Consider the following 22054-nt stretch of genomic DNA (forward strand, 5'->3'; position numbering starts at 1 on the left):
CAAGTTCTGATAGGATCAGTCAGGAGATTGGCCAACTGGGGACTAGAGAGGAATTGTAGGAACAAGGTGGGGAGAGGATAGGCCCTCATTTATAGAGGAGGTGGGCACAGAGCTCCCAGGCCGCACCATGCAGCCTACTAGTGTGGGCTTAACCACATAATCCTGAAACTTCCCAACACAAACTCACCCAGAGCAAACCCAGGGTGATCCCAAGCGAATCCCAAGCAGCCATGCCTGGGAAACGACATTTTCCTTTTTCCTGGGTCCTAAATCTAACACCACCAGCTTGCCAGCTGCCCTGTATACAAGCTTTTCACTTACTGAAGGCGGTAATTAAGTGGACTCCTTCTCTTCCGCAAACAAAATAACTTCAATGGCTGAACTAGAAATGTCCCAATATGATGCTGCCGAACAGTGAAAGCTGTGGACAACTTGAGGCCCTTAGAGTGAGAGACACAAAGCCTGGATCTTGCTCGGTCTGTGTTTACTAAGCTACCCGGTGCCCCGCATGCTGAGCGAGGAGCAACCTCTGCCCTCAGAGGACTTACAGTCTAGCCGGGGAGACGAGGAGGTTCACAGCCCCTTCACCTGTGGCAGGAGTTACCAAGGCCGTTAATTAAGCTCCTGATGTTAAGGAAGCGCCAAGGAGGCTTCCATCCACTGTTACCCTCGCACCTCACTGAATTTAGAATTTTGTCCACTAAAATTGGAATAATAATTCCTCCTTAATCTACTTTATGATGCCGTAGAGACCTCAAAAGCCAAAGCTCCTACAAAAGCATAAAGGGCAATTGAAGGTAGGGACTGTTCATTAGCGACGTAATGGTGCTAATCTGCACATTGAGAAGATGTTTCATTGAGCGGTGCTGCAGAAAAGCGGCGAGCAGAGGGCTAAAAACTGTTGCAAATCACTGGTACCTGCTCCAGCAAAAAGAAAAAAAAAAAAAAAAAAACAGTCTTGACTTGTTAATGTGGAGGAGAATCCAGAGCAATCTCCAGAGCCAAAACGTCGGAAAAGGACACGCTCAGCACCACTCGCGTCCTCCCAAGAGTCACTCGCCAGGCGCTCCGCACCACCCCCACCCCTGAAACCCTGGCCCCAGATCCCAGATCCCAGACCTCCCGGGCCTTGTCGCGGGCGCCCCCTGGCGGCCTCCCGGGGACACTGACCGTTCGGAGCGCGGGGCGGGGCTAACGGAGATGAGGAGGTGTGGTCTTCTCGCGTGAACTAAAGGCGTCATCGCCGCGACGGGCCCGGAAGGAAGTGGCGGGCTGAGGGGTGTGGCGGTTTCTGCGGTTGCGAAGGGGTTCGGACGGGTACGGAGCGCCTGGAGGGACACCTGGTACGCGGCCCCCGCCCCTTAGTGCGTGCACTGGGCCCAGCTGCGGCGCTCGGGCCCACCCCTGCAGCCTCTTGTCCTCCCGGAGCGAGACAGCGACCCTCTCTCTCCCGAATCTCTCTCTCTTTCTCTCTCTCTAGCTCCCGAGTGGGACCGGGCAGAGGCGCTTGGAGCCCCGGCCCCTACCCAGAGCTCTGGGGATGCGCGCCCTTCTCTCTAAGAAGGGGCGCGAGGTGGGGCGGGGGTGACATCGGAAGGGAAGGGCATTTGCAGAAAGCACGTTGCTGCAAATCCGTAGCTGGAGGCCGCCCAGGTAAAACGAGCGCCTCGCAGGTGTCGGCGCCGCCTTCTCTCAGACCCACGAGGCAGAACCCGCGCCCTGCGCCCTGCGCGGGTTGGCCCCGGCGCGCCCGGCTGTACACTTTGGTGTCATGGCCCTAGTTGTTGCAGATCACTCGGTGTTCAGGACATGGGTCTCCGGAGGCCAAGTCTTCCGCATGCCGGTGCCCGATCACAGTGGGACCCAGAAGTCCAGAGTCTTTCCAGCCTGGGGGACCCTCTTTCTCTAGCCCTGGACTTAAGGGACTGTCAAGTGCAAAGTGCCGGCCAGGTGTATGGGAGGGAGCGTGGCCTCGGCCTTGGGCAGAGCCCTCTCCCACGAGGACCAAAGGAGTAACCGGGGAGGTGGACCAAGGCCAGAGAGCCCGCCTTGGGCCTCGGTTTGCATGCTGTCTCTGTCGCCCCAGCATCTGAAAGGAGTAAATAATGGCTTCCTTTGAAGTGGCAGGCAATTAGGAGCGGGAGGCTCCGACCAGAATTACATGCCACAACTGCCTGTCATTTGACTTCCTCTGTAATTTGCGCCAACTTACTGCAGCTGCCTCTTCCCCTTTTCCCAGCGGGAGCGGCTCCTGTGACAGCACGTTGGTGTTCACAGGAAGGGAAGGCTGTGTTCTGAACGCTGCCCAGCTGGCACTGCTTCTCCCGTGGGGGGCGGCTGTGTGGAATGGCTGCCTCTTCAGCGAGGTGGGGACTAGAACCCCACCGTTAGGGGATGGCAGTGCTGGCTGAGAGCAGGGATGGAGAGCGCGGTAGATCGGGCCCCTTGCTCACCCGGCAGACCAGCTGTGAGCCAGGGAGCTCCGCTTGGTGAGGTCCTCGCCTGCAGGGCAGACCAGACGCGTTTTCCCCTGTCTTCTTCCCCAGGGTAAAGGCTCACTGATGGCTCAGTTGGGAGCAGTTGTGGCTGTGGCTACCAGTTTCTTTTGTGCAGCTCTCTTCTCAGCCGTGCACAAGATAGAAGAGGGACATATTGGGGTATATTACAGGTAAGGCAGAGACAGGGAGGAGCTTGCAACTTTCTGTGAAATGACTCTTTCCTAGTCACTGTCTAGCAGATTCTGCTGAATATCTATGTTTATGTTTTGTTGAATATGGAAGTCTTTTTTAAAAAATATATTTTTTTATTGATTTTTTTTTCTTTTACAGAGAGGAAGGGAGAGGGATAGAGAGTTAGAAACATCGATCAGCTGCCTCCTGCACACCCCCTACTGGGGATGTGCCCACAACCAAGATACACCCCCTTGACCAGAATCGAACCTGGGACCCTTCAGTCTGCAAGCCTACGCTCTATCCACTGCGCCAAACCGGTTAGGGCGAATATGGAACACTTTTAGTTGAGCTTTTGTGTTAGTGACCATGGGGATGGGGAATACATGCACACCTGCGTGCGCACACACACACACAAATGTAAAATAAAACTTAGTAGTCTAAGTTGATGGATGGCAATTGATAACTGTATATAGAGATTGAGACAAAACCTAAAGGCAGCCAGAGCTCCTTGCAGATTATCTCTAAAACATTGTTCTCTCCTACATCCCTCTCAGCATCTTGGTGCCACAAGGTTACCTCTGCTGAGTACCAGGTCTTGATGGCAACTTGAGAAGATAGTCTGCTCTGCGAATTTGAACCTACTCTTTAAAATTAACATTTCAGGCCGAAACCGGTTTGGCTCAGTGGATAGAGCGTCCGCCTGCAGACTGAAGGGTCCCAGGTTCGATTCTGGTCAAGGGCATGTACCTGAGTTGCGGGCACATCCCCAGTAGGAGATGTGCAGGAGGCAGCTGATCGATGTTTCTCTCTCATCAATGTTTCTAACTCTCTATCTCTCTCCCTTCCTCTCTGTTAAAAATCAATAAAATATATTTTAAAAAAATAAAAATAAAATTAACATTTCAGGAAAAATGAAAGCACCTGCAGGTTCATTTATTTCAATCAAGGCAAACCCTAGGATAGTGGTTCTTATAAGCTCATTATGTCACTATTTATTTTATTGCTCCTTTTTAAAAAAAAAAGTTTAACTTTATAATGTAAAGCAAAGAAGCACTTACCTGTGGGATTACTTTCCTTTTAGTAACCTCCATAACCAAGTTTTTTGCTTGAAGTCTTTATGGCCCCTTCTTTTCATGTGCCCTGTGATGCTTATTTCTAGATTGCCACTAGCAAGTTCTAAAAGTCTGGTTGGGTTTCCCAGTCCCCTTTAATTATTTCTCCCTACCATCTACTTATATGTCCCCCCAAATGGCTTTTAGTTTTATTACCATTTACACACAACTTGATTAGAACGGTAACTCTACTGCCAAAAATATATATTAAAATGATTTGTAAAATATACTTAAAATTATTCTTTTGGTGTTGATGTCACTGGAATCCAACACTAGTGCAGCTCATTGATTACTGTATTATTGGATTTAAGTGCCCAAATGGATTGCCACAAGTTCAACGGACACAACAAAGTAAAATAGACTTCCTCTCTAGTATAGCCAGGAATTCTGCTGCCTTTATTCCACTTCGCCTGAGTGCCTATTTTTCTTGCTGTGAAAGCATGAATAATGGTTTTATGTTTTAGCATTAGGCTTCCTAGAATATTCGGGTCTAGCTGGGAGGAAGGAAGGGATCTGTGGAGGTGGCTCTGGCACTTTTCACTCTATATTAAACATTGATGGGGCTGAAGGGATGGTTGGCCCAAAGAATATCAATGTAATAGGTACCTCTTGCTAAACTGAAGCTGCCTCTTCTCCTCTGCAGAGGCGGTGCCCTGCTGACTTCAACCAGCGGCCCTGGTTTCCATCTCATGCTTCCTTTCATCACATCATATAAGTCTGTGCAGGTATATTTGGCTTGTGTGGGATGGCTGGACAACTGCATGATTTGGAATTATTTAGCCACTGGGTGAGTGTGATGCCTTTTCAAGGAGTCATTTAAGAGTAAGTTTTACAAATATGAAGAATGAGGCTCCATTAACTCTGAAGCTTTACTTGATTGTTGAAGTGGTTGAATGGAGTCCTTGCCTTGGCCCGTCAGTCCCCCCTGGGAAGTGTTTCTTCACTTCCAAGACAAAGCCATAGAAGAATCTGTTTGAATGTATAGAAGGAAAAGTAGAGTGTGTGTGTCTGCATTTTAAATCACAGGCTACCAAGTTGGATGGAAATAAAATGGTAATTTTGCTGGTTCTTATTTGAACTTCAGAGATGTGAACATAATTTTGGGGAAAGAAGATGGAAGTTGAACTTGGGGTATGACATCTAAAAAATAGGAGTAGGATTACTTATGACAGACCTAAAGCCTCCCTACGTTAGACTAGCCATCTTTGAAGTATGTCCAATATCCTGGGCTACTTCATCAGCATTATCCTTGTAAGTTTCTTCTGCCATGTACTCTGATTTATGGTTTTCAAAGTGCATTTATGCACATTATCTCATTTGGGTCTCACAGTGATCCTGAGAATGGGCTGAGCAGGTGCAATAGGCTGAGACAGGTTAAGTAAAGAATCTGTTTCAAGACCAGTAAATGGAAGAGGTAGAAGTAAACACAGATCTTGGGATTCCTAGTCCAGGGTCTTTTTCACTAAAGTAGTATTACCCAGCTCGTTCATGTAGTGGTTCACTTACGGTGGAAGCTGGCAAAGTACTTTTGTTTGGCTAGTCTCACACCTTGTATATCAGGAGGATTCAGAGGGGTATTCATGGTTAACAGAGACAAAGCTCAACCCAAATAGGTACTAAAGAACAAGGACACTTGGGATTCCAAAAATAAGTCACTTGTTTGTCACTGCCCCTCTTACAGCATTTTGTGTCTCCTCTATTTCCAGACCACACTGCAGACAGATGAGGTGAAGAATGTACCTTGTGGGACTAGGTAAGGTGCCTGGAATAAAGCTATTAAGCCCAAATAAGAGAAAGGGCTGTCGGGCTGGCTGCAGTAAGAGGCAGTGGAAAGGGAGGCACCCCTTGGTTTTATCATGTTCCCTGCCCCCTAGCTCCCTATGTTCTGATTCCACTAGGTGGCAGAGTGCAGTAGAGAAAAATCACAGAAGTTAGACAGTTTGGGAAGGGCTTCAAATGCTGTAAGAAGTTTGAACTTTTTCTGTTAGAAGTGAGGATCCTCTAAAGGTGTTTAGCAGATAGTGACTTGATAGAGGAAAATAGCTTTAGCATAACTAACTATAGAGAATGTCTTAATGGTGGGGGAGGCCTTAAGGGCAGGACATCCAGAGACGATACCACCGTAGTGACCTGGCTGGAGAGTAAAGAAGGTCTAAACTGGGATAGAGTAGCACAGTAAACACCACCACAGGAAACATTTGGAGAGGAACCACCACAGGATAACAGGTCTAATCTTGGCACAAAGTCATATTTGGAGGGGCACTGGGTTGAAAAGGAGACTCAAAAGACAAACATATACAAAGGTGACCCTTAATTAGAATCTGGTCCAAAACTAACAGCTATAAAAACTTGATGAAACCATTATTAGTCAGCTAGGGCTGCCATCACAATACCACAGACTGGATGGCTCAAACAACAGAAATTTATTTTCTCAAGTTATAGAAGCTCGAAGTCCAAGATCAAGGTGCCAGCAGGATTGGTTTCTGGTGAAGCCTGTCTTCCTGGCTTACAGTTGGCTGCCTTGCTTTGTCCTCATACAGCCTTTTCTCTCCTCTGGAAGAAGAGGAGGAGAAAGAGATGACTTTTCCTTTTTTTTTTTTTTTTTTTTTTTTACAAGTCCAATCAGTTACAAGTTATGACTTCATTTAACCTTAACTAAGGGCCCTATCTTCTAGTATAGTTACATTGGGGGTTAGAGTTTTAACATACGGATTTAGGAGGGCACATAATTCAGTCCATAATGGGAATCATTGGGGAAATTTGAATGACTGGGTATTAGATAATGTTAAGGAATTATTGTTGATTTTCTTAGGTTTGGGAATGGTTTTGTGACTATATTCCAGAGCTTACCAGTGACTTCTTTGTCCATTCTTCCTCTCAGTGGTGGTGTGATGATCTACTTTGACAGAATTGAAGTGGTGAACTTCCTGGTCCCAAGTGCAGGTACAGTTTTCCAGTTGACCCCCGCCACCAGCTTACTTTCCCCAAGATGCTACCCTAGTGTCTGTTGCAGCACCTCAGGAAGGAAGAACTTCGATGTCTGAGAAAGGTTTTTGGGTTTTTTTCCTTTTTATTGAATTTACTAGAGGCCCAGTGCACAAATTCATGCACAGGTGTGGTCCAGCCAGCCTGGCCCTGATCGGGGCAGATTGGGGCCGGGCCTGTCAGGAGTAGGGGATGGCGGGAGGTTGGCCGACTGTCCCGCCCCAATCAGGGCCAGGACGGCCAGCGGGGAGGGGCCGAGAGCAATTGGCCAGCTGGCCCTGCCACCTGTAGGGGTAAGGGGGGTAATTGTGGTGGGGCCGGCGAGGGGGAAGGGCTGGGGGAGGTTGGCTGGCTGGCCCCACCCACAATCGGGCCTGTTTGCTGGCGGCAGTGGGCGTCATAGTGACTGGTCATTCTGGTCATTACAGCATTCTGGTCGCTGGCTTTTTATATATATAGATTGGGGTGACACTAGTTAACAAAATTATACTGGTTTCAGGTGCACAATTCTACAACCTATCATCTTTACACTGTATTGTGTGTTTGTCACCATTTACTCCCCCATACTCTCCTCAACCTCTCTCCACCCCACACCTCCTGTCAGTCACCACACTATTTATATCCATTAGTGTTTTTTTGCACAATTTCTCCACCCCCCTCCCAATGCCAGCTGTCAGCCTGCTCTCTATATATGAGTCTGTCTCTGTTTTGCAAGTTTTGAGACCTGCCTTTTATTCTAGAATCTCTCCTTCCCTTCCAGTATATGATATAGTGAAGAACTATACTGCCGACTATGACAAGGCCCTCATCTTCAACAAGATCCACCATGAACTAAACCAGTTCTGCAGTGTGCATACACTTCAGGAGGTCTACATTGAGCTCTTTGGTAAGAAGTCTCTTCTGATCTGAGCCTGCATTGACAGCCCTGCTTCCCCCCCAACTGCCTACTTTTGAGCTACTCACAGGGTAGACTGGGCACTGCTGGACAGGAGCTGTTAAAGGATCCTGTGCTCAGGAACTGGTCACAAAGGACATTCCTAGAAAATGCTGGTGACAATGGAAGACCATGAGAGTGGTTGAGCTTTGGGCACAGAAGTAACAGTAGACTACAGGACTCACTACTGGCCTGAATCAGAGGACTGGAATGGAAATGTGTTTCCGCGGTCCCTAAAATATTCTGTAATGAAGACAGGCTCAGTTCTAGAAGAACCTGAGAGTTTATCCAACTCAACATCCTCATTTTAAGATAAGGGTACTGAACCACAAAAGAAGTCGTAGAGCTAATTGGTAGTGGCTGAAGCTAGAACCTCTCTCTTCTGGCCCTCACTTTATGTGCTTTTCATCACATCACTGAATGAAAGGCACCCAGGGAAGGGTGAGGAAAACGGGACGGCTCACCTTTAATTCTAGAAGTGGGACAAGGACCATAGCTACTTACAGTTTCTGGAACCTTTGTGGGAGTTTTATTTCTTTGTTTACCCTATACTTACAGAAATGAATAGGAAAAAGCTTAGAACAAAAAGAGTCTACATTCTTAAGTAGACATTTCTTGTCCTTTTTTCCTGGTCAAAGTAAAAATAAACTGACTTCAGCAACAAAGGAAGGAAACATTTCAGTAATTGTTATAGCTCTTAGGTGGAAAAATGTTTTATTTAAACTTGCTGCTAGAAGTTGTCTAGTAGCCAGTGCTAAAAGTAAATGGTTTTTCAACCCATAGTACAACTATTCCTGACAGTAGGACTGGGCAGTTATTTTTCCCAGAAATCTTCATAAAAAGGACCCTGAGTGAGAACATTTTTAGAGTACACGGAAGGAGAAATCATTGATGTTGCCAATGGCCTTAATTAAGCAAACAGCCTTTTACACTGTGTTTCAAATTTGGGAAATTATCAGAATCACTTATAATTTTCTGCAGCAGAAAATGTATCTAAATTCACAATATAGGGCTTACAATCTCTTATTGGGGTTGGATTCAGTGTGCTTTTGGAAAAAATTTGGGCTCTAGCCGGTTTTGCTCAGTGGATAGAGCATGGGCCTGGGGACTGAAGGGTCCAGGATTCGATTCTGGTCAAGGGCACATGCCTGGGTTGCAGGCTGGATCCCCAGTAGGGGTCGTACAGAAGGCAGCCGATTGATGATTCTCTCTCATCATTGATGTTTCTCTCTCTCCCTTTCTCTCTGCAATCAATAAAAATATATTTTAAAAAAAGAAAAAGAAAAAATTTGGTAAATTTGCTATATTTTTAACCTCAAACCAATAGAATTTTATAAAATATCATTAGTTTTCTTTCTAGCCCTTGTTTTACAAATGTGCGCCATTAAATGAACATTTGAAACTAAAAAAAAACAAAGGATCTCCAATTTCCATGAGGAGGAAATTAAAATATGAAATTGTTTTGCATTAGAAAACTTCTTACTATCTTAGTAAAGTATAGCTTCTGTACAAAGTAGCTAAGAAAATGCGATTTGAGGTATTTTTTCTTTTTTAAAGTTCAATCTTGCCTGAAAGCACTGTTTTGCTAAGACTATATTTGCATCTGTAAAGGAGACACTAGAGTCTCTAATCCTAGTCCTTAACCATCAAAAGTTTTTTTTTCTAGTTCCGTCCTCTCAAGATTCCTAGCCCTGACTTTCAACAGGACTACATAGTTCTCATCACTGCTTACTCTGACACATCCTCTTTGCCCATTTTATAAAAATACTAGTGGCCTGGTGCACGGATTCGTGCACATTGAAAGGAAATTAATTAGAAGAAATATTTTAATAATTGCTTTTCGCCCTTTCTCAATAATAGAAGTGTCAACCAATTTCATGATTGACAGTGACAGATGGAAACACACGTGTGTGATTGGCGCCAGCGAGAGTTTTATATATAGAGAGAGGGGCCCGATGCACAAAATTCAAGCAAGAGTAGGCCTTTCTTCCCCCAGTTGCTGGCACCAACTTCCCTCTGGCACCCAGGACCTGGGCTTTGCGCCGGCCCCAGCTTCGTCTGGAAGGATGTCTGCAATGATGTCCGCAATGAAATCCGGTCTAATTAGCATATTACTTTTTTAATTATTACAGATAAACTTGCTTACCTCAACCTGCTTTCTGATTTGCTAAACTTTTTCCAGCCCAGTGAAGCACCTCAACTTCTCTTTCAGGTCATTGTTAACAACATAGCAGTAAATATCAACATGAAGCAGATTATTATTGTAGATTTCGCAGGGAGAACAAAGGGTAAAATATTTAACTGCAGCAGTGTTTGACTATATTCTGCGCAGTGAGAAAACCTGAAGTCATTTTCAAGGTCCACCATTTCTTATTTCTTTTCAGTTAGGTCAAGTTTCTAAACTTTCTAAATCTCCTTTTTCTGGCTAATGAAAAGAAAATAGGATTCTACTGAGTCCCCAGCTACCTACTCCAGGGCTTATGTGAGGATCAAATGAGATGAAGCATGTGAAAACGCTTCACAAACATTTGGTCAAAGTGTAAAATGCTTGCACCTGGCTATAAAGCAAGTCATGTTCCTGGACTGAAGAAACTCCAAGGAGGCTAGTCAGTAGGGAGAGGAAGCCAGGAATTGCTACGTGATGTCATTACCCGGCACCCACAGTGACCATTTCTGGGCTGGGCTGGGCTGGGGGCCGCATTTTGTGCCATGGGGTCTTGGCAGCGTTGGCTGCGATTTGGTGGGCTGTCACTCCAGGGCGGTGGTGGGGCCTGTGTCCCACTTGGGGGAAGCCGAGTGTTGATTTGTCGGTGCCAGGTCCGCGTTGCCGTTTCTTTGTAAATGGCCAGTGCGCATCACTGCAGCTCCTGCATTGAGCGTCTCTCCCCTGGTGGTCAGTGCACGTCATAGTGACTGGTCAGACAGTCGGAGGGACACTTAGCATATTAGCCTTTCATACATATATAAACTAGAGGCCCAGTGCACAAAAATTTGTGCACTCGGGGGGTCCCTCAGCCCAGCCTGTGCCCTCTTGCAGTCTGGGACCCCTCGGGGGATGTCCACCTGCTGGCTTAGGCCCGCTCCCCAGGGGATCGGGCCTAAGCTGGCAGTCAGACATCCCTCTGGCAGCCTGCGAGCCCTCAGGGGATGTCCACTTGCCAGCAGGGAGCAGGCCTAAGCTGCAGTCGGACATCCTTAGTGCTGCTGAGGAGGCGGGAGAGTCTCCCGCCACCACCGCTGTGCTGGCAGCTGTCAGCCTGCCTTGTGGCTGAGCAGAGCTCCCCCTGTGGGAGCGCACTGACCACCAGGAGGCATCTCCTGCATTAAGCGTCTTCCCCCTGGTGTCAGTGTGTGTCATAGTGACCAGTCATTCCCAGTCATTATGCTGTTAGGGTCAATTTGCGTATTACCCTTTTATTATATAGGATAGAGGCCTGGTGCACGGGTGGGGGCTGGCTGGTTTGCCCTGAAGGGTGTCCCGGATCAGGGTGGGGGTCCCGCTTGGGTGCCTGGCCAGCCTGGGTGAAGGGCTGAGGGCCATTTTCAGGCTGGTCAAGCCCCCCAGTGGGGACCCTCACCCCATGGGGGTGTGGCCAGCCTGGGTGAGGGGCTGATGGCTGTTTGCAGGCTGGTCACACCCCCTTCATTGGGGGGGGCATCCCGCTGGGGTGCTTGGCCAGCCTGGGTGAGGGGCTGATGGCCGTTTTCAGGCTGGCCACGCCCATGGGCTGGAAGCAGGTATCTGGGATTTATTTAACTTCTATAATTGAAACTTTGTAGCCTCAAGCGGCGCCCAGATCGGGTTGCCCCTGGCAACCTAGGCTCCCAGCCCCTCCTTGAGCGGAGGCCACGCCGGCTGGAAGCAGGTATCTGGGATTTATTTATCTTCTATAATTGAAATTGTATAGCCTTGAGCAGAGCTCAGGGCCGGCCAGGGCAGGCAGGAAGCTTGGCTTCCTCCATTGCCGGGGGCAATGCAAGCCTCCTGCTCACTCCAGCTCCGTGGCCACAGCCATCTTTGTGACAGAGTGACAGAGTGAGAAGTAATGGTTAATTTGCATATTACTCTTTTATTAGATAGGATTATCTAGGACTTGTTCAAGAGTTTACCTGGAGAACCTGTGTATATTTAATAATATAACTTAACTAGCATTTATCAGCATAACTGTAACATAAACAACTTATTAGTAGTATTACTTTGGTAATAAACCACATTTCAAAATATTTCTTCCAGATTTTCCTGAAAGTTACCAGCCCAGGGCCACAGATTTCTGCTTTGACTCAGATATAATTTGGTCTGATAAATGACTGTGTTATTAACTTACAGAGGGTACAGGCCATCTTACTTAAAGTTTGGTGGGTATCCTATTTAAAATAGAAAATATAAAATGTAATGTTTCTCCCTAGCTGTCAAATTGTTAGGCCAGTGTCAGGTGCAAGGTACTGCCTTTATGAGCATTTCTCCCTCCATGCTAAGAGGCTTGTGAGAACATAGCCAAAAAATGGAAACATTCAAATCCCTCGCTCACTGATATGACAGTTGGAAAAATTACTGTTTTAAAACCTAATAATCAAAACATAATAATTAATCAAGTTATTTTGGTTACTAACTGGCTTGAGCACATCTCAGCCTCCGTGGACTTCAGTTTGGGCATCTGTAAAAGGCAGGAGTTAGATTTGCTATTTCTCAAAGTTCTCCTGTTTGGGCATAAGTGACCAAGAATGGCCGCTTAAAACAGATGGCAGCTGACAATGAGGGAGATGATTGAGTTTAGATGTCCCAACTTGGTTTCATGGAGTCTTTTTCTTGGTGCCCTTCTGGGATCTTATTGAGGCTCTCAGGCCAGAGAAGGCAGCCTGGTGCTGCTGTCCTGGGATCATAGCTAGAAGGGAATCAGTTATAGCTCTTCCTACACTTGTCTGTGAAACGACCCACATGTGAATTCCAGGCAAAGGAATCAGGACCAAAGCAAACAACACATCAAAAGACTTGGACTCGTTTCCAGAACTGTAAATTTTTATTTTCCCCTTGTGTCATTTGGTGGAGTTCCTAATGGAAATAGTCTTCCTTGGGGCTTCCTTGACGTCAGAATCTGTTTTTATTTCAGAAACAGCTAAAATTACTAGATTGAATGTGCTCAGCTCTTTTCAAAATATTTAACAGAGCCATTCCATCTTCTTTTTTCGTGAAAACTGGGTGCCTGCCTTCTGTTTTGCTCCTGTTGTCTCGGGAAAGACTGTTGCCTTTCTCAAGAAATGTGCTAGAATTATTGTTTGTTCTTTTCCTTTTTAAAGCTCAGTTCCCTTTGGGCAAGGTTGATATTTTCAATAACCTAGGGATTCTCTCTCGAGGTCACAGGGAAAGGATACTCTCACATCTAGCTATGTAGAGGGACTGCGGAGGCATGTTGCTCCGAAAGTCTTGCTGGAGAACTTTATGTTTCTGGGCTATGACAAGCATAGCCCAGACCTTTTGCTTGGGAAGACCTTTTGCTTGTGAGGTGCATTCTTGAACTGGTGTTTTAGCTTTACCTCTACCCCATATTTCCCTCCACCCTACCTAGATAGTGTGACAACTCCTTTTCCTGTCTTTCTTGATTCCAGATCAAATTGATGAAAATCTCAAACTGGCTTTGCAACAGGACCTGACCTCCATGGCCCCTGGGCTTGTCATCCAAGTAAGCATTGCCACCGTGGGAGTGTCCCCTGATGAAGGTGCATCCCCTCTTTCAAGGGATGTCCTTTCTGTGCAGGAAGATCAAGGACCAAGGGGAGCTGCTTAGGTCCCGTACCACTCTCACCTTCCCATCAGGTCCTCTTTTTATCCTTCCCCAGGCTGTGCGGGTGACAAAGCCCAATATACCTGAGGCGATCCGCAGAAACTACGAGTTGATGTGAGTATCCTCTGCCTAAACTGTAACCACCACTCTCTCCCACCTCCCACCTCATCCCATCCCATCCCAGAGTTAACTGAAGCTGTGCCATGCTTTTATTCTCCTCCTTGAGTATTTGTCACAGCCCATTGCACTGTAGGATGGAGCAGGCGTGTCGGGACAGTCACCTGGGCTCTGTAACTGTGATTGAGAGCCACGGAGAAGCCCTTTTGAGCAGTGATGCTTTTAAAGGGGCCAGGGGCGCCTTTTTTGTGCTTTATGGCTCATGCCAAAGAAGATAGGAGGGAAAGACGATTAAGTGGGCAGGCAGGTGTATTTTACTAATGGCCACTTAAAGCAGATGGCAGCTGACAATAAGTAAATTATGCTCTGTTTCCCACAAATGAATTATTTTGGAGGAGGAGCAGAGCCATACTACTGTCTGCAACAAATTTGTTTTTGCCTGGGACATTGAACAGCCTACCAGGGGAGAGTAAGAAATCAGAGTTCCTCTCCTCAGAAGAGTTTGGCTTCTCCAGGGGACCGTGAGGTTCCTCGGAAGCTTTTCCATAGTGACCTCACAACCGTATACTTTTATTCCCCTCCAGGGAAAGTGAGAAGACAAAGCTTCTCATTGCAGCCCAGAAACAGAAGGTGGTGGAAAAAGAAGCTGAGACAGAGCGGAAGAAGGCCCTCATTGGTCTGGAAGTGGTTCTATGGCCCCCTTTCAGGGCAGAAGGGCTGGGGATGGTGGAGAGAGTCGAGGAAACCTTAGACACAGTTAAACCACATGGTTCCCCAAACCCTTGCCACACGTAGGAGTGGCTGTCATACTCCCAGAAGCAAAGCTGAAATTGTCATATCGTGGCCTGGGGTGATAAGTTTTGAGTTTCCAAATATCTCTTTTTTTTTCTCTCCTCACCAGATATGCTTTTTATTGATTTTAAAGAGGAGGGGAGAGAGAGAGAAACAATGATGTGAGAGAGAAACTTTGATCGGTTGCCTCCAGTATGTACTCCAACCAGGGTTCGAACTCATAACCCAGGTATGTACCCTGACCAGGAATTGAACCTGCCATCTTTCCATGTGCAGGACAATGCTCCAACCAACTGGGCCACAACAGCCAGGGCCTACATCTCTTAAACAAAAGGAGCCCTTACTATTAATTCATAATGATCATAGCTAACACTGAGCACTTACTATGAGTCATGTACTTTTCTAAGCACTTACATGTAAATTCTCTCTCCTCACAACTAGCAGATGAGGGAGGCACTATCATTTACCTCTCTTTACTGAGCTAAAGCACAGAGAGGTTAAATAAAAGGTCATATAGCAAGTTAAGTGGTGGAACTGGGGCTCAGATACCAGGACTCTGCTCCAGACCTTTGTTCTTAACCACTCTACTGGACTATCAACAACAAACCTGACTACTTCCTAACGTGAGGTGGCAGGAAGAAACTTTTCAGAGAGTACCTTATTCCTTAAAATATTCCTTTGGGAGAAGTAATCCTTGTGACTTAAGAGAAAGGTTAGGACTTGTCCCTTGCTTTCATCAGAGTAATGACTCTCCTCACTTGGGCCCACGTCTCCCCAATTGCTGTCTTGAGCTGATGTCATGGTTTGTGCTTACTGTCACTCCCATCTGCCCATGTGTCCCTGCCATGGCTGTCCTCTGGGGCCAGTGACTCCATCTGTGCTTACTCACACTCCTGCACCAGGGCCTCTGATCAGGTGAAAGGTGGAATTGAGTCAAACTCTTGAAATAACATGGCTTTTCTCAATTCTATTAACATAGAGGCAGAAAAGGTGGCTCAGGTAGCAGAAATCACCTATGGACAGAAGGTGATGGAGAAGGAAACTGAAAAGAAGATTTCAGAAATTGAAGGTAAGTGAAATTAATGCCTGAATTTTCCTCAAAGCCACTTTGGGGGGGGGGGGGGGGCATCATTTTCTTTGCTCTTTAAGCCCCGTTCTAAGATCTCTTGATTTATTTGGAACATCGCTTTTTCTCTGCTTTCACTTTGGGGGAGATTTGGCATTAATTTTCCACTTCAGAGAGCATTCATTCATTCAACAAATGCTAGTTGTGTGCCATTAGGCACTCACGTTAGGCATGAGAAAAAGGGAACTCACAGAGTCCCTGCTGCCGTGGAGCTCACAGTCTGGCAGTGGAAGTAAACTAAGAAGCTGGCCAAAAAGCAGCTCTCTCCCTCCTGCTTTACCCACCCCTCCTGAGAAGTCCAAGAACTCCATAGCTCTGGCCTCAGTCTGCTCTCAGGTTCTCTGTAGATGTTAAGCCGGGGTGTGAAGAAAACATCTTTTCAGCACCAACAACACGAGCTGGAGGGAAGTGTTCCTTTGCTGACTTTTCTGTAGATCACTTACCTTCAGTTCCCTGCCCCTCAGCCCTCACCTCATTCCCATCACCCACCTTTTTCCTTCACGTGCTATATGAGCAAATTCTAGGGCAGAAAGGGGACCTGAAAGCCCAACTTCAGGCTACTACAAAGTGCTGTGTCCAGTTATACAGTGGGGCCTTGACTTACGAGTTTAATTCATTCCGTGATGGAACTCGTAACTCAAATTACTCGTATGTCAAATCTTAAAGTGAACGAGTGAGACACGTGATGCTGGGCTGATGTTGTGGCGTTCACTGTGATGTTCGCTGCGCCAACTAGCGGTGGGGTATCTGAAGCTGGCTCGTAACCCGAATTTTAGCTCACAACTCAAAGCAAAAAATTGGCCGAGAGACGGCTCATATCTCGAAAAACTCGTTAGTCGGGACACTCATAAGTCAAGGCCCCACTGTACTCGTTATGGGGCCTGCCGGCTTCGAAGGGGCCTATTAGGGAGCCAGTTAGGACTTTGCAAATCAGCAGCTCCTCATTAGCGAGCTCTTAGCAAAGTAACACATTTTTATTTCTTATAAATACATGCATCAGGTGCTAAGGCCAGTTAAGTCAGCCGCACGCAACCCAAACTGCAGTCAGACTGTAGGCTCCTTCCACCCAGGGTCAGGCTGAGGGTGTGCAGTAAGGATCCACCCACAGACTGACCTTTCCTCCTAGCCTTTTTGCTACAGATATTACTCACATGAGACTGGCCTTATTCCCTAGGCAAGGAAGTAAACATCAAAAATTTTGCATCAACTTGAAAGCTGGTCTTGGCAGATTGAGAAAGTATATTGCTTGTGTAGTGGAAGTTTAAGTAGGTCTTAAACCAAACAAGTGTTAGTCTGGACCATGATTTATAATTCTCTTAGAGTTGTGCCAGCTTAACCACTGCTAATTAGAACCTTTTTGAAATGGTTAATGGAAAGACAAGGGAAATGAAGTTGGAGAGGGACCAAACTATTTTGTGGGAGTCAGTGTTAGGGTGGATCCGCCTCTGGCTGTATTCAGAGCCTTCTTTGGGCTTTTGCTGTGTAGCATACAAGGGATGAGGTGGAAAGCTCTGAACCAGGAGGTTGAGGCAGGGTCCCTCCCCACACATGGAACTACAAACGGAACAGGAGTGCAGACACAGGAAGTGTCTCTGGGCAGCAGTGCTTCTCTCAATAATGCTGTCAGATAAGATGCTGGGCACAGCAACAGACTCCTCATGACCCACCACAGGGAGATGCAGGCAGAGCACTTTACCCCTATTTCACAGATGAGGAAAACTCACCCCAGGGTCACAAAGGCACCCAGGGGAAGTTACAGCGACCAGACCCTGGTAGCCTCTGCACTTCAGTTCACTGCATTTCTCCTCAGATGCTGCGTTCCTGGCGCGGGAGAAGGCAAAGGCTGATGCTGAGTGCTATACTGCTATGAAAATGGCCGAAGCGAATAAGGTAAACCATCAGTGCCGCCTGGCAAAGAGAACGCGTATTTGGGTTTAGGCTGATTTTGTTTGAGAGTTCCCAGTGTGGGAAGACCTCCACCACCCAAAGCCCCCGTGGCCGCAAGTGATGACTCCTATGCTGTGTGGGACAGGTTCTCCCTTTTCCTTAGCAGTCAGTGCCTTGATGGAAGTGTAATCTTCACGTTAAAAATGTTTGTGTTCAAAAACGTGGGAACTCCTAAAACTCTTGCAGCTCTAGTCTTGAAGATCTGAGATAACTTTCTCCTAGAGAGTGGTTACCCTGTTACTAATGTAACTGTGTGGCCAGGAAAAGGAGAGAGGGCATGTGTCTTTGACGGAGACCCTTCTTATGACAAGTGAAAAAGTGTCACCCATAGTTTTCTCTAATCTGGCTCCACCTGAGTCTTCTTTACTTCTTACTTTTGCAGCTGAAGCTGACCCCGGAATATCTGCAGCTGATGAAGTACAAGGCCATTGCTTCCAACAGCAAGATTTACTTTGGCAAAGACATCCCTAACATGTTCATGGACTCTGCAGGCAGTCTGGGCAAGCAGTTTGAGAGCCTAGCTGACAAGCTGAGTTTTGGCTTAGAAGATGAACCCTTGGAGGCAGATCCAGAGGAGAATTGAAAAAAAAATTTTATATAACCTCAGATGACACTTAAAGAGATCTTTATTTTTTAATAATGAACCAGGATGCCCCTCCCTCTCACACTACCTTCTTTGACTGTCTTCCAAGTACTGTGGTGAGAAAAAAAGAAATGGACTTAAATCTATCCCCATGGGAAGGAAGGGCAGGAATTGATGATTTGGGGATGTTATTCAACTAAGTAGGTTATATGACTTCTGTTAAGATTTGTAAACCACGGGTTTGAACTTTGACCTCCAGGCACTAATTATAGTACTTTGAAGCTGGCTTAATTAAGGATGCTATCAGTCAGGAGTGGGAGAAATAGAGGGTGTTGCCTGTAGGTGATTTGATTTCCCTTATTTGGGAAAACACAGTCCAGATTCCTTGCCCCTGCCTCCAAGGTAGGAGATGCCTCTAGGTGAGGCTCACACTGAGCAAATATGTGCTGGTAAGTTTGTCAGGAGAGCCGTGGGGAAGCAGCTGCGAGTGCTTGGCTTTCCTGGTGTTTTTGTCAGTGCATACGTGAGTTATTTCAGAGGTACGCTTCTTGAGCCCGCATAAGGAAGAACCGGTGCTAGATTCTGCTAGCTTTTCTCTACACACTACCCTCCTTGCTCTAGGGCTTAAAGTGTTGGTTTCGGACTACATTGCCAGTCAGGGTTTGGTCATCACCACACAATTCTTTTTAAAACTTTTCATCTATTCTTTGATTTGGGTTTTGTGTTTTTTCCCCTCTCAGTCTGTTCACTGGTTCCAGTCAGCATCAAGAAGACAGGAACAAACAACTCAAGTATCTTAATAGCTGCTAAAGTGGGATCGTTATGTCTGTTAGCCACTATCATACTTGCTTGGCAAACTCTGTATGTTCCTTGAGATCAAATCTTTCTTTTTAATCCTCATCCAAGGATATGTGTTGTTGTTTTTATTGATTTGAGAGAGAAAGGAACATGGATTGGTTGCCTCCTATATGTGTTCTGACTGGGGATCGAACGGCAGCCTTTTGATACACGGGACAATGCTCAACCAACTGACCACCCAGCCAGGGCGAGATCACGTGTCTTTTTATTGTTGTAGAGTGTCAAAATTGAAGAGCTCCTTTGAAAGAGAAAGGAGGGCCATCCAAAAGGGTTCCTAATTTTCATGTATATGGCTTGTGCTGGGAGTTTATCTGGTGTAGTGATAGCACGTGTTTTTAAATCCAGGGCTCTAGGCAGCCACACAGGGATCAATTAAATGTTCAATTTCTATAGATAGCTGTGTGGGTGCAAGTCAGAGTTCATGCCCAACTACCGGGGTTGCAAGGGCTGCATCCAAATCTGTTCAAATTTTTTCTTTTTCATTACTAATTAGGAAAAGTTTGAGTCACTCTGGAAGATTTGAAATGGGGGAGAGCAAACATGAAAGGAAGGTTTTCCTACATCTTGGAATTTGAGTTGGGCATTGGGGGAGGGGGGTCCAGCCTATAGAGCCCAAAAGTTGTATACCAAATTACTGAGGGCAGCTGTCTGGAGTTAACTTGCAAGCATGTTGCTATTCTCCATGACCAGCTTGGGTTTAGGATTTGACCTTGTTATTAGCTACTCCCTCCCTCCCCCCAAAAAAATACTCCCACTATACCCCTTTTCCCTTCAGTGAAACTATGAATGCTACTTTCTGGCTCAAATCCCCCCCCCGCCCCTTCTTTTTTGGTCCCACACCCAGACTTCTAGTTTATCAAATGGCCCCAGAACTCATGCCAGTTTGCTCCTAAGTAGCAAGTTTGGGGAACATTCAGCCTGCCTAGGAAGAAACAAAGTGTCAGATGATGCCCTTCTCTTTTCTACTTTTGGGGACTAGAATTCTCAAACCACTGGTCCTGACCACACTTGGTGCAGGCAGCCAAATGTTCCTGAGATGATGGATTTCAATGTGCTCAGAAGTCTTCGCAGAAGGCCAGCAGTCTCCCAAGACCAACATGGGGTATCATTGTTAACATATACACCCCCTACTCACATTTCAATGCCATTAATCACTTGTTAGGAGCAGCATATTACATCCAGAATCCCTGATTTACATATTTGTCTGCTCCCTCTACTCTAAGACTTGCTACCTAGGTCACAGAAAACCCTACTTCACTACAACTAGATGAGGAGCAAAAGTATCTCAGTCTCTTGGAATAGCACGTTTGCTCAGGTTCTTTATTTTGGAAGCCTCTCTAATACTAACATCCTGTGATGTTAGTATTGTCCCTTGCACTACATACTCTATGACCACAGAAGAGCATCAATAAAGACCAGCCCCTGCTCCTTCAATGTTAATGTCACTTCCTCTTTAAAGTATATATATAAATGTAGTACCCACTAGTTTAAATCCAGTGACTGTCTGTACCTGCCTGAATAGTACAATCATGGGAGTCAGCTCTTTCCTTAGCATGGGACAACCATGTCTGTCAGTGTGACTATCTTTAACACTTACTAGAAAATCTGATCTTAACATCTGAATTCTAAATACATAAAATGTGATCGCCTGCAATGTTGTAGGCAGTGAAGTCGTGGCTGCTATTTATAAATGGAACGTCTATCAAAATAAGTAACTGTTTATAAAATTCAGTTGTAGGATTTTCCAAGGAAAAGTCACCTTGGTTGAATGTTTCTCATTAAACTTTGCAGAAGTGATTCATATTCAGCACTGTTTTTAATCAATTTTTATATAAGGACAGAATGTTTGCAAGGAAGCAAGAGTTTGTTAATAACTTTTATATGACTAAAATAAAATAAATTTGGAGGTATCTATAATCATATTAAGTTGAGGAAGAAAAAAAATCACTGAAAGAATTTTTGTAATACAGCAGGTCCTCAACATCGTTTCATTCTGAGTAGTTTTGTTATGTATAACATTGATGAGATGCCATAGGAACTTAACTCTTGTTTATATCACCTATTCTAATATTCTAATATTAGATTCTTGTTATAGTGATGACTCTAAAATGAATGATATGCTGTGTTAATTGCCTTGGGTTGATAGCTAGAGGAATTGTTTTGGACAACACCAAAGGTGTGAACTTATGTCTTAGTTTTATTTTCAGTCTTGCTAAATAAAATGAATCTTTGTATTTACTTTTTTATTAAAGTGAAATTTAGCAATAACTAATGTACTTACTGTATATTAATCCAAAAAAAAACATGTTTTATAAATGCTCTATTGCAATTTCTATGGGTCTATCTTTCAACACTGATAAGTTTATCACTTAAAGAGAGTAAATAGTGGAAGTAAGATCATCATAAATACTGACTTATCTAAGTTTGAGGATAAAATCTACAGATGCTCTTCAACTTAAATATCATTAAGTTGAAAATATATTTATACACCTAACCTACTGATCATTATAGCTTAGCATAGCCTACCTTAAATGTGCTCAGAACCACTTACAGCCTACAGTTGGGCAAAGTCATCTAACACAAAACCTATTTTATAAAAGTATTGAATATCTTGTGAAATTTATTATGTGTATCACTTTGGCACCATCATCAAGTAAAAAATTAAGTAGGGGACCATCTGTATTTTGGGTAGCAACTATTCTGTGTCTATGAACTTAACCACTATTCCTTTCATTCCATTCAGGAGGGATCTAGCCACTGTTTTTATTGTTTTCTTATAAAAGTGGTAATAGCCAATCATTTTGTGTTTGTATTTTCATTCCTTTTTATTATTATTACTAGTGACCCAGTGCACAGATTCGTGCACATTGAAAGAAAATTAATTAGAAAGTGGCCAGTGGGGCTGGACTAGGCGAGAAGGGCCAGACACACCCTGGAGCCAACCTCCCATGGTCCCTCCATGGCCGGCCACACCTGGGGTGGCGCCTTGGCTTGAAGGGCATCTGCAGAGTGAGCAGGGTCCCTCCGGCAGGTGGGGTCCCTTGGCCTGGCCTGTGGGAATCGGGCCCAAACTGGCTCTCCAACATCCCCCTAGGGGTCCTGGAGTGCGAGAGAGCACTCTGCAAAGTTGCTGTTGTACAGGGTGTGG

General features: G+C 45.6%; 1 protein-coding gene across 2 annotated transcripts; it reads left to right on the forward strand.

Annotated features, from left to right (window-relative positions):
• The first annotated feature begins 1260 nt into the window (after nt 1–1260).
• Nucleotides 1261–21702, forward strand: ERLIN2 (ER lipid raft associated 2). 2 transcript variants are annotated; one of them, XM_070408384.1, is made up of 12 exons: nt 1261–1343; nt 2547–2668; nt 4428–4509; nt 5491–5537; nt 6666–6727; nt 7530–7655; nt 13308–13381; nt 13539–13597; nt 14185–14276; nt 15372–15461; nt 17329–17408; nt 17848–21702. In XM_070408384.1, the coding sequence occupies exons 2-12, from the start codon at nt 2562–2564 to the stop codon at nt 18046–18048; spliced, it is 1020 nt and encodes a 339-aa protein (XP_070264485.1). In that variant the 5' UTR covers nt 1261–1343; nt 2547–2561; the 3' UTR covers nt 18049–21702. The 2 variants fall into 2 exon arrangements, with proteins under 2 accessions (XP_070264485.1, XP_070264486.1); XM_070408385.1 differs by lacking the exon at nt 1261–1343 and adding an exon at nt 1390–1653.
• Nucleotides 21703–22054: the final 352 nt, after the last annotated feature.

This window comes from Myotis yumanensis, unplaced genomic scaffold (assembly GCF_028538775.1).
Source record: "Myotis yumanensis isolate MYYU_CA2020_CCGP unplaced genomic scaffold, mMyoYum1.0.hap1 SCAF_3, whole genome shotgun sequence".
NCBI classification, from domain to species: Eukaryota; Metazoa; Chordata; class Mammalia; order Chiroptera; family Vespertilionidae; genus Myotis; species Myotis yumanensis.

Coding starts and splice junctions, on each gene's coding strand:
- ERLIN2 (XM_070408384.1), top strand. CDS start 2,562: ATGGCTCAGTTGGGAGCAGTTGTGGCTGTGGCTACCAGTTTCTTTTGT. Junction 2,669..4,427: donor CATATTGGGGTATATTACAG/GTAAGGCAGAGA, acceptor TCTCCTCTGCAG/AGGCGGTGCCCTGCTGACTT. Junction 13,382..13,538: donor CCCCTGGGCTTGTCATCCAA/GTAAGCATTGCC, acceptor ATCCTTCCCCAG/GCTGTGCGGGTGACAAAGCC.